General features: G+C 49.0%; 1 protein-coding gene across 2 annotated transcripts in view; it reads right to left on the bottom strand.

Annotated features, from left to right (window-relative positions):
• Tbxas1 (thromboxane A synthase 1) overlaps positions 1 to 13490 on the bottom strand; it is a 165212-nt gene extending 151722 nt beyond the window's left edge. The window contains exon 1 of one of the 2 annotated variants that reach the window (XM_050148062.1): positions 13242 to 13490. In XM_050148062.1, the coding sequence (XP_050004019.1) occupies positions 13242 to 13330 (89 nt within the window). In that variant the 5' untranslated portion in view covers positions 13331 to 13490. The remainder of the gene's footprint in view (positions 1 to 13241) is intronic. The other variant, XM_050148063.1, reaches the window with a different exon arrangement.
• Between the last annotated feature and the right edge of the window lie 3020 nt (positions 13491 to 16510).

The raw sequence follows: 16510 nt of genomic DNA, 5'->3' as shown, positions 1-16510 counted from the left end.
GATGCAGCCTGGTTTGTGAGGTTTCACAGGGAAATCTGAGTCTTTAAAAGACTTGCCGGGCCATTGGTGGTATAGTCTGATTAATAATCAGCGACTTCTGGGCAGCTGGGCAGAAGAGTCACCTGTTATTAACAGAGGCCAGCACCACTGAAGCCTGTGGAGACTTCTTTGATTAAGGATTGATGTAAGAGGGCCGAGCCCACTGTGAGTGATGCCAAGCCTGCTGGTGGTCCCGAATAGTATGGGAAACCTGGCTGAGCAAGCCATGGAAAGCAAGCCAGTAAGCAACACTTCTCCATGGGCTCTGCTTCTGTTCCTGCCTCCGTTCCTGCCCTGACTTCCTTTCATGATGGGCTGTAACCTATAAGTCAAACAAACCCCTTCCTTCCCCAGGTTGCTTTTGGTCAATGTTTTATCATAGCAAACAGAAACCAAACTACACAAGAGCTGGAAGGCAAGTTGGGAAGTGTGGGGTCCTCTCGAGCACTTGCTGGCATGGGAGAAAGAACAGAGGGGTAGCGGATAGACTATATAGTCAAGGAAGAGGGGTAAGTGGTGGGTTGGGGTTCTTTGGTTAGCTGGCTCATTATTTGGTTAGTTTGCTGGTTGGTTGGTTGGTTAGTTTGCTGGTTGGTTGGTTAGTTTAGTGGCTAGCTAACTGCATTATTTACTTGGCGACCTGGTAAAGGATGGGGAGAGTCCGGCTGGGGCTGCAGTGAGCAGGAAACGCAGTGCCTACAGTTAGGAGAGGAAGGAGGAGGCTCCACGGGGTTTATGTGCCAATTTGCCACACGTCATTTACACTTCAAGTTCTCAAACCCAAAGGCAAGGAAACCAGCAACCACACTGAAGGAGATGGCGCTCTTCCCTTCAAGACAGATGATGAATGGCAGTGGTGGCATGGGAAAACGGGAACATTTTCTGCGAAGTAGGAGTTAGAAATTGTTTTTACAAAGCAGTTTTTCAAGAAAGAGATTCTGAACTAAGAGCTGCTAGTGACGAAGCGTTGACACCAATAGGTTAACAATAGTTTATGTTGCTGTAGTGAGCAAACTGTTCAAAACGCCCCCACTTTTAAAGAAAGTATGACCACCTCCTCTGCATCATATGGAAAATCATAGGTCTGAGGTCCAAAGCTGGCTGTGGCGCTCTGGCCGTGGTAAAACTACCCACGGCACTCCTGTACTGCCTGCCTTCCCATTTGTGTGTGTGTGTGTGTGTGTGTGTGTGTGTGTGTGTGTGTGTGAATGTGCACACACAGTTTACACTTGGGTAAATTGAGGCACAGTATCTTACCTAGCTTGTTTAAAGTCTTAAGGTCAAGGTCAGTCAGAATTTGAACCCAGGTCATCACAAAGTCCAAGCTCTGAGCCAACATAGAAAGTGGGAGATGCAGGCATGAGTAAGGTGTCTGTGGACTGGCAAGCTAACAATGCCTTGAGAGTGTACTGTTTCCCTGAGTGGGCTCAGCTGCCCACTTGGCGGTGCTTCACATCTTTGCTCTAGTCAGCAGGACAGAGACGAACTTCAACCCACACTACTGTACAGCACGGCTTACAAAGGAAAATCTCTTACGATTGTAACAGATGAGGGTGGTGGCTCCCTAAGGTGACAGTCACAGTGTCAAAGAACAGTGAACAGTGCACTGGGTATTCTGGGTGTTCGTTCGTGCCCCACGAAGTCCTATAGGTTGTGTCTTTTCGTTCAGCGCAGTCGATCAGGTCACTGAGTGCCTAGTGCCCAATAGGAGGGTATTGAGTGCTTGGGCCGAATACTGAGAATTCCAACGAAAGTGAGTTATACCTGCCCCTGCCCTTGGGGGACCCACCTTCAGGTGGGGAAGCTGCTGGGTGATCAGGAAGAGAGAAGGTAACAGGTGTGAGCAGAGCCTGGGGATACAAAGGATGAAGCTGCCAGCTGAGCGAAGAAGCCAACTTCCCACAAACAACGGAACTAGGCAGTGAGCAGCAGCACACAGAGGAACTGGGGACAAAAGGGGGACAGCTGAGAGGTGACAGGAGCGGCACCAGCAAGGACAGGTCCCCAAGAGCCCTCGTGAGCTGAGCCAGGAGGAGCTGATTTGAGGGAAGGAGGCCCAAGGAAGGCTTGCTTATTTTTCACATTGGGGTGCAGTTAGCTACTTGTGGGGTCTCCTGACTGCAGGTATAGGGTGAATTTGAGGAACTGGGGACAGAGCAAGCAGGGGAGGCTCCCAGCCTCAGATTCTCTAGGCATCTTCAGCCATAGGGGAGCAGATAGAAAAAGGACAGGGTCCAGGGCCACCTAGGAATGTAGACAGGCTGTAGGGATGAGAGACGGGGGGGGAGGGGGGGGACCACCAAGACGGAGTCCCAAAGAGCCATGCGCGGCAAGGTGGAAGTGTGTGTGTGTGCAGAGAAGTGGGGGGCTGTTGACCTTCTCTTACCCACAGGAAACGAGAAAGGAAATGTGACCTGCCCAACATCACTCTGTAGGAAATCGTTGGTCCCTAAATAAAAGGTCTGGCTGATTCCCAGTGCACGACGCTTTTCCTGAGAGCTTCTCACCCTTGACCTCCGCAGTCCCTCCTGCCAGGGGATGCGGTTGCTAAAGTGCCCGTTCATTGCCTGTGTGCTCAGAGAAGGGTGAGGTGTGTAAAGCCCGTGGCCCACTGCCTATTGATTTGTGAAGGTGGGAGAGTGGTGTGTGCAGTATTTTCCCCGTCTCTGGGAGTCTAATGTAAATTGTGCATTTATTGACAATAAGAGGGTGCAGGTTAGCTGAAATGTCAAGTCTTTTTGCTCTGGGGCAGAATGATATCTTGGGCCCACAGATGCTGACTATCTCATTGATCAGTTCTGCTCATTGGCAGGGCTTCCAATTGGTTTGTAGCTAAATAATTACAATGGGCGAGATCAATCAATCCCTACATAAACACACATTGTGGTGGGGACAATGGAGCGCTGGACCTATGGGGACAATCGTATCAACAGTGGATGCTGGGGAAGAGTCTAGATGCTGATGCTCTACACTACAGGGCTGGTGATCAATAGGACAAGGCAGAGCAAGGCCTGCTCTTTGCTCCCGCTCTACAGGTGATTACGTGCCTCTTCTCCCCGCCCCAGGGGTTGGGATGCTGTACCACGCAACACCCCTACCACCACATCTGCCATCTGCATTCCATCCCATTTTCCCTAGTCTTGTTCTCTCATTTCGAATGCTTTACCTCCCTGAGTTCATGGGACCCCTGCCCACAGCATAGCCACAAGGCAGACCAGGACATAGTCGAGAAAACCCTTCACCGCTTGAATGAACAGAGAACTTACTCTTTCAAATAGAAGTCACAAGCAAGGCCTTTTGCCAGGTGCTGGAAATGCAGTGGCGTCAGTGGGCCCACGTGAGGGAAACTCATCCCGCCCTCCCTTGCACACGCACGTGCACATTCGGCCATATCTGTAACAGTATTCCTTGAAGCAATGGTGCTGTAATAGCTAGTTGGGCACCAGAATGGTGACTGCTGAGCGGCTACAGGACACTTGTGACTTTAACTCAGATGCTTCCATCAGGACATATGGTCAAGAAGACAGGATAGGTACTTGCAACACGATAATGTTGTAGCACTTAGAGAGAATGGGGCAGAAAGACAAGGCTCATGGCACACTGGCCTGGTCGAAGGGTCCTCTGCTTTTGAAGGGTAGACAGGATGTAATGTAACAGTCAGGGGAGGCTTTCTGGCAGGAGGGCTTGTGAGAGAGGAAGGTGCTGTGTGCCAGGCAGAAGAGTACCACAGAAAGTGTTTAAGGCACTCTGTGAGCAGAATGTGGAGTTTCTAGTGTGGTGTGTTGCAATGCTGGCCCTTCTGGCTCTCTCCCCAGGATGTCTGTGCCAGCCTCAAGAAGGAGGGTTTGGGTGGAGAAGAAGCCCCTGTTTCTAGGAGGCTGGCTTAGCATTTTGGATCACCTCTGATATCATTTTCCCAAATCCTTTGAAAAATGGAGGGGTGGGACTTCATTCAGGAGCCAGCCGTCCCTGGAGATGAAGCTTCAGAAGCTTGTCTTGATGTGAGGCTGTCTAAGAGGGGTGGGGTAGCTCATCGGTATGGCCTGGAGCTGGACTCTGCTTAAGCTGGTGACAAACCAAAAATGCCAGGAGTTCTAGAGGAACCCTGAATCCATAGTCGTCCTCATCCCTCCTACCAGGAAGTTGTACAATATCACATATTTCTGATGAGCCAGGAGCCATGAGGCCTGCAGTAACTGAGACGATGACCACGTGATCATCTGCTCTTTATCTCTCGGCTCCCCAAAGACACTTTTCCTGCAAGTTATCCCTGCCACAAGGAACAAGTCCTGTAAGACTACCGGGATCCCCAAAGATGAGTACATACCTCAAATAGCAAAGGGTAGTCCATTTGTTTGCTCTTGGGGTATCTGGGGGTGGGGGAAGGGAACCCTCAGTAGCTCTATTTCTGTGAAAGCCACTCCCACTTCCTCCTCAGCAGAGTCAAGCAGGTACCTGAGTAGCTCAGGGAGGCACAGGCATAAAACTGACACTTGCTTCATTGCTGTAAGAAGTGAGATTCTTGTTTCATTTCTGCCTGATATGCTCTTAATGGGAAATGGCTCCCACAGCTAGTGTGTTTGAATACCTGGTCCCCAGTGTGGGCACTATTCTGGATACTTGTAGACCCTTTGGGACTGTGTCCTAGCTAACAGAAGTAGGTTTTTGGGGGTGAACATGGAAGGTGATAGCCCCTTCAGCTTCTGGCCTGGGTTTCAGCTTACTGATCCACCAAGATGGGAAGTAGCCATGCTGCAAGCTCCTACCACCACGGGGTGAGGTGTCCCGGGGCCACCCTGAACCGAAGTAAACCTCCCCACCCTTAAGTGGGGTGGTCATACAACATAAAAGCAACTGACACCCCTGCTTCAAGACTAGATGCCACCAGAAGCCCAAATCCCTTTCTAGATAAGGAAAGGAAGGATGGGACATTGTCAGGAAAGTGCATCCCACACAGCATGAAGACCTGAAGCTAGATTCCCAGCACCTATGTAAAATGCCAGACATGCCAGTGTGCGCCTAGAACCCCAGCACTGGGGGAAGCAGGGACAGGGGATCCCTTGTACTTCCTGGCTATCCAACCTACCCAACCAGTGAGCTCCAGGTTCTTGTCTCAAAAGAAAAAAAAAGGTGGAAAGGCTGGAGAGATGGCTCAGCAGTTCCAAGCATGTATTGGTCTTGCAGAGGACCTCAGTTTTGTTCCTGGTACCCACATCTGAAACCTACTGCTGCCTGTAACTCCAGCTCCAGGGAATCCAATGTCCTCGTCTGGCCTCCAAGGGCATCTGCCACTCCCACCCAGACACATGTTCATACACATAATTTTCTTTTTTTAATGAAGACAGAGAAACAATTGTGGGAAACACCTGATTTTGATCTTTGGCTTCTATACCCACATGTATGTACACACACATGCTAATGTGCACATACAAGAAGAATCAGACACACACACAGAAAAGGAATGACCATAAGGAACGAGAATATTGCCACAGTTTCCTTAAAAACTAAAACCACAAAAACCCACAACAACAATCATCTGCCCGATGAATTCAGCCTTCGGGCAGAATTCAAAGTCTTCTACAACTGGTTCATTTGCCTGGATGAACAAATAGTGCCCGGAAGCTTTATTGTTTATAATCACCTTATTCAGATAGCAAATACTATTAGCCAGCTTAATCACCTATTTGCCAAATTGGGAGCTATTTTTAAGGACCAATCCTCTCTCAACAAAGACACTGTGCCCTGGGGCTTCCCGAGCCCACATCTAGACACCCTGTGTCCTAAGGACACAGTTCCTGATGGGTTGGATCTGCCGCAAGGGCTCAGCCTATCAGAAAAATGCCTTTGAAGGTCATAAAATACATCTGGCTGCATAACTTCTGGTGCGTATGCTAAAATAATCAGTCACGTTGCTTTACAGTCACACCTCGTACTCTAGCTCTGGAAAATCAATAAAGTGAGAAGGACAGAGACACTGTGCATGACTATTGAAAAGAGAAAACAAAACAAAACCAAAAAAAAAAAAACCCGTAATATTCTGTGGAAATAGTCCTGGAGGAAGCGCAGACCTAGTTCTCATAAGCAGGGGTGGTTTTTATCTCCACACTCATCAGTGCCTTATTAAACTGAAGTACCCATTGTATTCCAGGCAAAAATGCAAAAAAAGGAAAAACGGGGAGCAGCGCGCATTCTTCTCTAGGGGCTCCGAGGCACTGGGAATTATCCACGGCCTTTGAAACGTATTTCTAAAGTGTCTATTATTCACACTCTTAATGCGCTGTTCTCCAGAAGTTACCACCTCTAATGGGCCTTTCGCCTGGGATCCTTCCCCGCCTGAGATAGTCCCCCTCGCCTAAACTGCCCGCTGTGTTCTTCCCTGTGCATCAAGCCCCAGCTAAAGGCCCATCTACTGGCGAAGTCGAGTCTCAGAGAGGCTGACAGGGCTGGAGAAGTAGCTCAGCTGAGAGTGCTTACTTAGCATGCACGAGGTCCTAGGTTTGATCTCCAAGACTGTTTAAAGCCAGGCATAGCGGTACACGGCTGTCATCCTCAAAAGACGGAGGTTGAAGGATCAGAAGTTTCAGGTCATCCTTGACAACGTAGTGAATTAGAGGCCAGCATGAGCTATATGAGACCCTGCCTCGAAAGAACAAAAACAGGTCACACGTGAAAGTGTGTGATGCTGGTAATCCCAGAACTCAGGAGGGAAAGACAGAGGAATCTGTATGAGTCTGAGGTCAGCTTGATCTAATTGCCAGTTCCAGGCCAACCAGGGTTATGTAGTGAGACCCTGTCTCTGCAAATAAAAATAAAAATAAAAAAAACATCAGCAATAAAAACAAAGGCTAAAGGTTAAGGGTCCATAGAGAGGCATCTGTTGTTAAGAGCACTGGCTGCTCTTCCAAAGGACTGTGGCTCAATTCCCAGCATCCACACGGTCACTCCCAACCTTCCTTAACTCAAGTCCCAGGGTATCTGACTCCCTCTTCTGGCCTCCTCAGGTACTGCATGCAGGTAGTAGACATGCACAAAACATGCATAAACAGAAAGGAAAAATTAAAAACAAAAGCAAAGGCTGAAGGACTGAGACTGGGAGAGGAGAAACAAGTGCCATTCACAAGGCTCCATTGAGGACCCCACACTGTTTCTGGGGTGTACTTCCAGGCTTCTGGGGCACTCTGTCAGGTCCTGGGGCTGCCACTTAGAATGAGTAGGATGTCCAGACAAAAGGAAAAATCACCATTTGTAGATAATTTGGGGTTTAGCCAACCTTTCGGGAGCAGAGTAGCTAGGTCCACATAGCCCTCCATTAAACAATGCCAAAGTCGTCCAGGTCCAGAAGGGTCTGCGGCCATCTTTGCTGATGCCTACACTGTGCCCAAGTGCCTGGGATGGCAAGGGCACTGACTCAAGCCCTGAGCAGCATTCCTGCCACCGACCGAACCAATGTGCTGCTTGCCACTCCTGTGATGTTGAACTTTGAGCCAGAACTCATTGTGAGCCCTAATTTTGCCGCTAGGCTCCCTAGCTTTCTTGTCCCATAGGGAACAACACATCCACCCTTGGAACCTGAGGGTCTCAGAAGGGTAGCTTGACTCTTTCAGCCCCTCGGCAGCAGTCTTCCCGTTTCACCAGCCCGTGGATGCATCCAGCTGTCTTTCCCAGGGAAAGGGCTTGACTTCCCTCCCACCATGGCTGACACAGCATCACTCCGTCAAAAAAAAAAAAAGGTGGGAATGCCAAAGAGAATGAAGTTGAATAGGTTTCTTTCCTGCGGCATTTTCCAGGGCCTTTGATCTTCTGTGAATCTCCAAGAAAGGCAGGCCTACCTCAGATCTAACATTCCAAATATTGTCAGAAACAAAAAACCGGGAATGGCGACCAAACCGCTCTTCAGCCCATGAATACCTACTTTGTGATCCTGGCCACTTTTTCCTCTGTCTTCGATTGTATCAGAAAACACAAGTGTCCCTTGGTATCCACATGGCCTAATTTTCAAGACCTCCAACAGACATCAAAACACAAGATTCTTTGGTCCCTTACAGAAAATGATTCAGGCTTTGTATACACACATTCCCCTCTGTGCTTTCAATCACCTCTAGATGACTTAGAGTAGCCACGGTGACAAGTGGACGTGCTAAGTAAACACTATGCTGTATTGTTCTGGGAATGATGGCGAGGTAAAATCCACACACGTTCAGTAGAGGTAAAGCACCATAGGCTCAACCCCTGAGCCATCTCTCCAGCACTTTTTTTTTTTTTTTGGACTTTCTACCACATTTGTTTTTGTATTTTAACCTGGGGTCGGTTGAATCCATGAATACAGACCCATATAGAGGGCTGACTGAAATATTTTTCTTGTTCTGCCTTGCTCTGGGCTTATCTGGCAGCCACATTCTACCCCAGTGGTTTATCTTAAATATGTCCTGGAAGTAGATAAGGCCCTAGAAATGGAACTCGGTCTCCCATACAGAAAGCAAGCTCTCTTCTGAGAAACTTCTGAGCACAGGGGTGGGGTTTTCCATGATAATCTCAAGTCCTAATAATCCTCAAACACATTTTAATTGAAACTAGACTTAGAAGCTCTTATCAGCACACCACCTCACTCAGATTCCTATGTAAATGTTGAACCAACTCACACCTCTGGGCCTGAAACCAGAGTTTTAAACCTGGCATTAAAAACCCTTCCTTCCACCTACCCAAGATAGACCCCTCCCCTTCGCCATGTTCATGTTTGAGGGCTTGCTCTGCCTGCCATCCTCATACCGCCTTCCATGCTGATCACACCTGATCACACCTGATCACACCATCCTTCCAATCCACCCCCCTAAACTGTGACACCTCAGGTTCCAAACCTCCATGCCCAAAGTGCACAGTTTCTTAAGAATTTTCCAATTCTACATTTTTTAAAGGTGAAATTACTCTTTCCTTTTGCTAAGTATTCACACTCCTTAAAGAAATAGGAAAGCTATAGAAAGGCTAAAAGAGGAAAAAAAAATCTCCCCTAACCCTACCACTGAAAGAAACCTATTATTAATATTTCCTCACACTCTTTCTAACAGGATAAAGACATCTTTATCTACCCCAGGAATCCAGCTGCCAGACCTGAGGCATTGCTTGAAAGTTGAAACACACTAGTACTTAAGGGTGCCTTAAGCAATATTCAACTCAGCTTACTTCTTGGAGTAAGAGTTTCAAACATTTTTATTCAGAAAAGTGATGTCTCTCCCCCACCCCCGTCTCGGGGCTGGGTATGAAACCCAGGGTTTTATTTATGCCACGCAAGCGCTCTGCCACTCAGCTGTACCACCAGATGACAAGGGAGCTCTCATCTGATGCGGATAAGACAATGGCTCCGTGGGTAAAACATGAAGGCCTGCGTTTGGATCCCTAGCATCGGACGTAAGAAAACAGGTATGGCAGAATCAGTGGGCTTCAGGCTCTTTAAGAGACCCTGTCTCAATAAATAAGGTAGGGAATAATATAAGAAGGCACCCAATGTATACCCTCATCTCGGCTATACAAGGTGAGCAGGGCAGTAGAAACAGTCGAGCTGCAATAATTATAAAGGCAGGCACCAAGCTGCCTCACACCACACACACAAGGTCTTCAGGAAGCAAGTGAGACTCGTGGCAGAAGGTTTGGATTTCTGTGCAACCATGAAGTCTAACAAAAATCAAAAGTAGAGGCCGGGCGATGGTGGCGCACGCCTTTAATCCCAGCACTCGGGAGGCAGAGGCAGGCGGATCTCTGTGAGTTCGAGACCAGCCTGGTCTACAGAGCTAGTTCTAGGACAGGCTCCAAAGCCACAGAGAAATCCTGTCTCGAAAAACCAAAAAAAAAAAAAAAAAAAAAAAAATCAAAAGTAGACTCGGGGCCTCCTGCCAGTGTTTTTCAGACATCTATGTGCCAGGCATTGGGAGTGAAAGCGGAAGCAGGCAGAGGTGGGCTTCTCAGTGTCTTGGAGGGATGCTCCGCCAGGATCACACCCCGGAGCTGTGTTGAAGGAAAGAGCAGAGGAAAGGGTATTGCCATTCACAGCACTGCACAGTTGAGTGTGACCAGTGTGCAGACTGTCAGGAGAGACTGGGGAGGTGGAGTGGCTGAAGCGACAGAGGCCACTCCGGGAATCTGGAGCTGATGAATATCGACTTGTCAAGTTGACCTCATTCGGCCAGACATTAGCAGAGTCCTCTGCCACGAGCTCCATGCTTCCAGAATTGCAATGAGAACGGAGATCCTGCACAAGCCCTGATGAACTCACGAACTGGAGGGGACATGATGCAACCTCGGGGTCCTTGGTGCCTCTATCTGCTCAGTACTTAGGCTGCCCATTTCCGTGTCCCCTGGACTGGTCAGAGGGAACGCCTAAAGGAGGTCGGGTCGGTGCCTCCAAACGACATTCCACTGGACACACTTGGCCAAGGATATCCATGAATTCAGCCCAACACAAAATCTTAAACTTACTTAAATTATTTATTTATTTGTTGGTTTATTTCCAGCCAGGCTTTCATTGAGTTGTCCTGGAACTAGCTCTTATAGACCAGACTGACCTCGAACTCACAGAGCCCCGCCTTCCTCTACAACCCGTGTGCTGGGATTAAAGGCATGGGCCAGTACCACCTGACTTGAACTTACTTACAACATGAGGTGTGTGTGCATGTGCGTGCGTGTGTGTGTGTGTGTGTGTGTGTGTGTGTGGTTTTCTTTTGTAACTCGGTTGCATAGTTCTCAGCTGTGAACTTTACAGATGACGATGTTGGGTGCCAATATCAAAAGGTGAATACCCTTGGTAGATGCTCACTAAACCATAGCACTCTCTACAATTGCTCTTGGGTACAAGATGACCGTGAGGGTCTCTCTGTACCTCAAATTCCTGGCCTTTGATCCCCTCCCCTTGGGACACAACCCCTATATATACATACATGCTCACAGAGGAGATGGGAGCCTTGCCAAAATCAAACTGGGTGCTACCTTCCTCCCCAGCGACTTTCACCTTTGTAGACACTGAACTCAACCCCCACCCCACCCCCCACCACACCATGTTGCCTCCTCCCTGACTTGTTGGATCCAGATCTCCCGTTCCCCCGACCTTCTGCAGGGGCCTCCCACCATGCTAGCACACATTAACAGGTCGATAAATATTTCTGTGATAACAAACGGAAGCTAAACTCTTACTTCCCATTCACCACCTGTGCTCTGCGCCTCCGTCTTCACCCCGCGTCTTTGAACCCAGCTATTAATAGGGCCTGGGAGCAGATTACACACACACAGCTGCCGTGCCGGATGGTGTGTCCATGAGTCTCTGCAGAAAGCTGATTGGGAACACCCAGCTATGCAGCTTATCAGGCAGGACACGGGCCCTCTCCACCATCAGAGCAAGGGTAACATATGCGGCCCGCTCACTTCGCCCATCAAACATTTATCGAGGCCATGCTATTTGTCAGACGCAGAGCTGAGAGTTAGGAATACAGAAATGAGAGAGGCACAGAGAGGGAATGCAGAAGTGTGTGCAGGGAGGCACTAATGCTGCAGGACCACCTGGACGACTCACGTGGGTCAGGATTTGAGCGCCACAGAACACAGTTGATGAAGAGAAAGTCGCATTAATAAATATTTCTCCTTTTTTTTTCCTTTTTTTTTTTGAGACAAGATCTTACGCGGTCTGGGTTGGTTAAGGATGACCTTGAACTTCTTATCCTCCTGCCTCGACCTCCCCAGATGGGGGGGGGGGCGGAGGTTACAGATTTATGCCACCGCACCCAGTATTTAGGTGGCTCCAGGGATTCCGCCGTCCCCTCCCCCAGCCCATAATCAGAACAATAGTAAGAAATGAGAGTATGCATAAAGCCATCCACTAAAGACTTTTCTTTTACAGTGTGGGGGTTCAAATCTAGGACACCCCACATGCTATTCATGTGCTCTTCCTCTGAGCCATCTCCCCCGGCCCCAATCATGTTTTCTCTGCTTTTGGGTTACACAGGCAGGAGTCAATCATGGCGGCTGGCATCTAGTATGCTCCTACTGCATGCCATAGACTGTGTGTTTGATTCCACAGAGCAGGAAAAGCACACCGAAGAGGATGAGTGGCTACCGTTTGCTCTTGTCTTTACGTGTGACTGGTTTCCGCGCCAGATAAGCCATGCTGAGACAGAAAAGTTCAAAAAATAATTAAACCAGTTAAAAAGCAAAAGAGCACTGGGATTGAAGCCGGGTTTCAGAGCCAATTTCCAAGAAGTCATTTCATCATCAGAGAACATCAAACGCGCATTCCACTTTCGGCTATGCAAATTCCAGAAGAATAATACCTCACATTTGCATAATGCTTGATGTTTTTCAAAGTGCCTTCCCAGTTATTAATCTACAGGAGGTTTTATTACCCCTAGAAACATAAATTCAAACTCTCTTCCAGCTCTATTATTTTTTCTACTTTCCCTTTAAAACCCAGAGAGAGCAAAATCCAGGTGGTTGGGAATACAGAGGCAACGCTAAGGAGGGTAGCTGACAGGCCGGGCAGACACAAACGCAGATCTCTGTGAGGCCTTTCTTTTACAGGGCCAGACTAAGAAATCCGCTGTTGAATTAACAGACCCGCAGGGGAGAGGCGGTGGAGCTCAAGTTTAAGATTTTTTCAGGACCTCCAGCTTCCTGGGCACTGCGCTGCGCACCTTGTTTGGAACGTATTCGCTTCCATAACACAGCAGAAAATTAGGACATTCACTCTGTCACTTTGTCCCTAAACTTCAGACATCCCTGTCACCAGCTTGCTGCAGAGTCTGTCGGCCAAAGAGCTTACATGTCTTTAATATGCCTTGAACCAGGGGGCCGAATCCATTGTAAACTCAACATGAAGAAAGGGTTTCAGAAAGCAAGGCAAGACAATATGACAGGGTTTGAGGAAACACTTTCAGCCATGCCTAATGCCTTGGCAATTTTCGTCTCCTTCCGCCTCTTTCAGACTTAATTACGTGTGGCATCTCAGTCGCTGAACCACCGGCGTTTCCTGACGCTTGGATCTCACGCGTTTTAGCAAAAGATTAACCTGGCTGTTTGCTTTTAATTCTGAAGCAGTGTTAATACTCAACCCCCTCTAGATTAGACAAGAAGAAGAAAAACAAATGCCCGCACACCCCACCTGGCAGCGCAGGCTCCAGGCTGACGTTTCTCGCCATGGCACGGTCCCTAGGGTGGGCCGCACTTACCATTTCAGGAGGGCCAAGAGAGCCACGGACAGGGTCAGAGTCACCACGGCACCACTCGGTTCCCACTTGAGAAACCCCAAAACTTCCATTGTTTCTCTGAGACCCCAGTGGGGTGGTCCTCTGAAGGAAAGATCGGGTTGATCTGCTACCCTTATGGGAGTCCTGATCTGTGTGTAGGTGGTGGAGAAAGAAATGGCAGCCAGCGACGCATCACATCCAGTGGGTCCCCCTAATGTGCTCTCTCCCTCAGAGTGTGTCTTTATAAAGAGGAAGGAAGCAGTGAGCGAAACAACGGGTTTCGGGGCAAGGCAATGAATCAGCGACTTTATTTTCTTGATGACTGCGTTGTCAATAAACATTTATGTTAGCTTCCCTGGAAACAGCAGCAGACAGACGGGGGCCCCATGTTCACTGAGAAGCAAAATGGTTGGAACCATCGACTGCTGCTCTAATAAGCATTCCTCAGGGAGAGGACTCCTCTGTGAGTTCCCTCTGGACACCTTTGTCAAGCCAAGTCAGGGATGATAGCTATCCGGGCACTCTGGATGTCCCACAGAACCTGGGGGCCAGACAAGCAGCTGCACGGAAAACGCTGCTTTGCAGACAACAACCTCAAAGTTCATTGGGCATCAAGAGGAAGCCCCTGACTCAAAGGCATGCTCAGAGCGCAGGCGCAGAGCACGGATCTTGCCTCGGGTGGGCACTGTCAGCGTGAGTTGGCGGGCTTCTTGGTTGTCTAAAAGCTCACACGGTCGGTCGTGCGTGGGTTGATTGTTCCAGCTCTGAGCTGATCTGATAAAAGCCACTGGGTGGTTTTATTTGCTCATGAGTCAGTGTGCTTCATCTTGAGACTAGATAGGAGGCAGGGTGAGGAGGGGACCACTCACACAGCGTAGACGGGGCCAGTGTCTGCCTTATTCACAAATGGTGCTGGCACCCAGTCCTGGAGAATTTTCTTTGCAGATGGATGAAGAGTAAACATGCCTACAATAAAGGAATAATTGCTAGTGGAGAACCATGCTGGGAAGGTCCTGAAAATGGAACTGTGAGGCAGCCCGTGGGGTGACCCTCTAGGGGGTATAGTGTGGGAAACCGTGAGAGAAAGCTAAGGGCTGAGATTTGCCTGAGAAAGAGCACCAGCCATGTATAAAGAGGACACGGATGGAGGCCTGACGGTGGGGAAGTCTTCGTACCGCTTAAGGGCTATGGCAAGACCCATGAGCCTGGGGTACAGACCCACGGGGGAGGTAGTTGAGAGAAGGAGCGGGTGTCCGCAGAGGTCACACATTTGTGAATGTGCCACAGCCGGAAGCCTCACTTTATTCCCATACCTCATTCACCACAGGTCCTTCAAGCTGCAGCTGAAGAAGTCCTAGAGAAAAGTAGAGCGGTCACTTCAGAGACGGCTCGCTGCCTTGGTCCAGAGACAAAGCTTGGTGTGGACTGCTGAGCTGGAACCGAGAATTGAGGGTGAACACTGCAGAAAATCTGGATGGACAGATGTGAAAGGGGAGTGGGAGACACCACCTCTCCTTCCAGACTCCTAGTGCAAGCTCCAGGTGGGGGTGGTGACATAAGAGATGGACAAAGCCTAGGCATAATGAAAAGCACCGGGGAAATCGAGCTTTATCTTGGTCTTGTACTATGGAGATGCTCAGGGCTGTGTGAGCGCTGTCTAGTGAGAACGGAACTTTGGTAAGAACATGAAGCACAATGGTCAACCCTTGCTACGCCAGCCGGGGAGAGCCTGCTGTATGCCAGTCTCTGGTCCGCAAGCCTTCATGTGTTTCAGCTCCTCAATCCTCATGCTCAGGCTTAGCGGGGCGAGCCTATGGAATGGATTAGTCCCATTTTACAGAAGAATAAACTGAGGCGCGTGTGGGACTTCAAAACCTCTTCATTAGGTGATGATATTCAAGAATGTGGAAGTCATCCATACAATCCTGGCTATGAATTACAGTCGGATCGCTGGATTCCTACAGGAAATGGAAGAGTACAGTTCACAAGTCCTTTCTCAGCTCTCAGAATGCTCTGCCTTCTCATTGTGAATGCCTGTTGTGTGGCCCATCTGGGTTCAGATGTCCCAACACTTCTAGATTCCCTTCCTTGTTGTGTTCCGTTCCATCAGTCTCTATACTGTGATACTGTGATGTCAACAGGCCTATGTGTGCGCGCTCTCTCTCTCTCTCTCTCTCTCTCTCTCTCTCTCTCTCTCTCTCTCTCTCTCGGAGCAGGCTTCTCCTCCACAGGGCCAGATGGCCTGCTATCAACTTAAGGCGCTACCATGCAGAGCGACAGCAAGTGCTGTGGGAGCAGCAGCAAGTTCATGGCCATGGAGGAGGAGGAGGAGGAAGAGGAGGAGGGATGGCCTCAGATACAACTGAATTCAGTGCAGGTGTCAGACCAACACTCAGCGAAGAATGTGTGTGTGTGTGTGTGTGTGTGTGTGTGTGTGTGTGTGTGTTTCCCCCTAAGGAGTCCAAGGTGAAATAGATGTGAGAAAGGCTGGTATAAATGTCAATAAGTAAGTTTATTTACTGTAGAACTGCTCAGAGCTGTGAGGCTGCTGGTGTTCCCTGGGAATGTCGGGATGGAATGTGGCAAGCAAGCATCCTGGCCCAAGTGTATTTGACCACAGACTCCTCCTTCAGAGGCATTTTTATTAACATACCCTGGGTGGAGTACACTAAAGAACTTGCTTTGAGAGATGTTGATTGCAGCAAAGTCTTACTTAGAAAGGAGGAAACAGAAGCTCAGAAAGGAAGACTGTCTAGACTAAGGTCACATGGCTGTGAGGTCACCCTTCCCATCCTGAATGTGTCCCTCACGTCACCCTGTGGGGGTGGCATGCTCACACCTGGCATGCCCCTCTTCCCGCTGCTCATTGCCAAGTGGCCATCCCAGAGATGTTCCGCTTTTTGAGGGGCTACCCACTCCCCTAGGGACACCGAGTTCATATGACCGTCCTTGTACCAGTTCCGGTAGTCTCCCTAGGTGATGTGTGATCTGCAGAAACAGCACATGAGAGATGGTGTTCTGGTTAGTCTCTGTCAGAGTGACACAAACCTAAACATACCTGGGAAGAAAGAATCTTAATTTAAAAATTGCCCCCATAGGATTGGTCTGTAGGCAAGTCTGTGGGGTACTATTGTCTTGCTTAGTGATTAACGTGGGAGGGCCCAGCTCGCTGTAGGTGGTGCTCCTGAGTTCTATAAGAAAGGCTGGGCAAGCAATGGAGAACAAGTCAGTAAACTCCAGGGCCTCTGCCT

This window comes from Alexandromys fortis, unplaced genomic scaffold (genome assembly GCF_014885135.2).
Source record: "Alexandromys fortis isolate MF-2015 unplaced genomic scaffold, M_Fortis_MF-2015_v1.1 scaffold_57, whole genome shotgun sequence".
Lineage (NCBI taxonomy): Eukaryota > Metazoa > Chordata > Mammalia > Rodentia > Cricetidae > Alexandromys > Alexandromys fortis.
The sequence above is the reverse complement of the archived record's forward strand: the minus strand, read 5'-3'. Positions and strand labels throughout refer to the sequence as shown.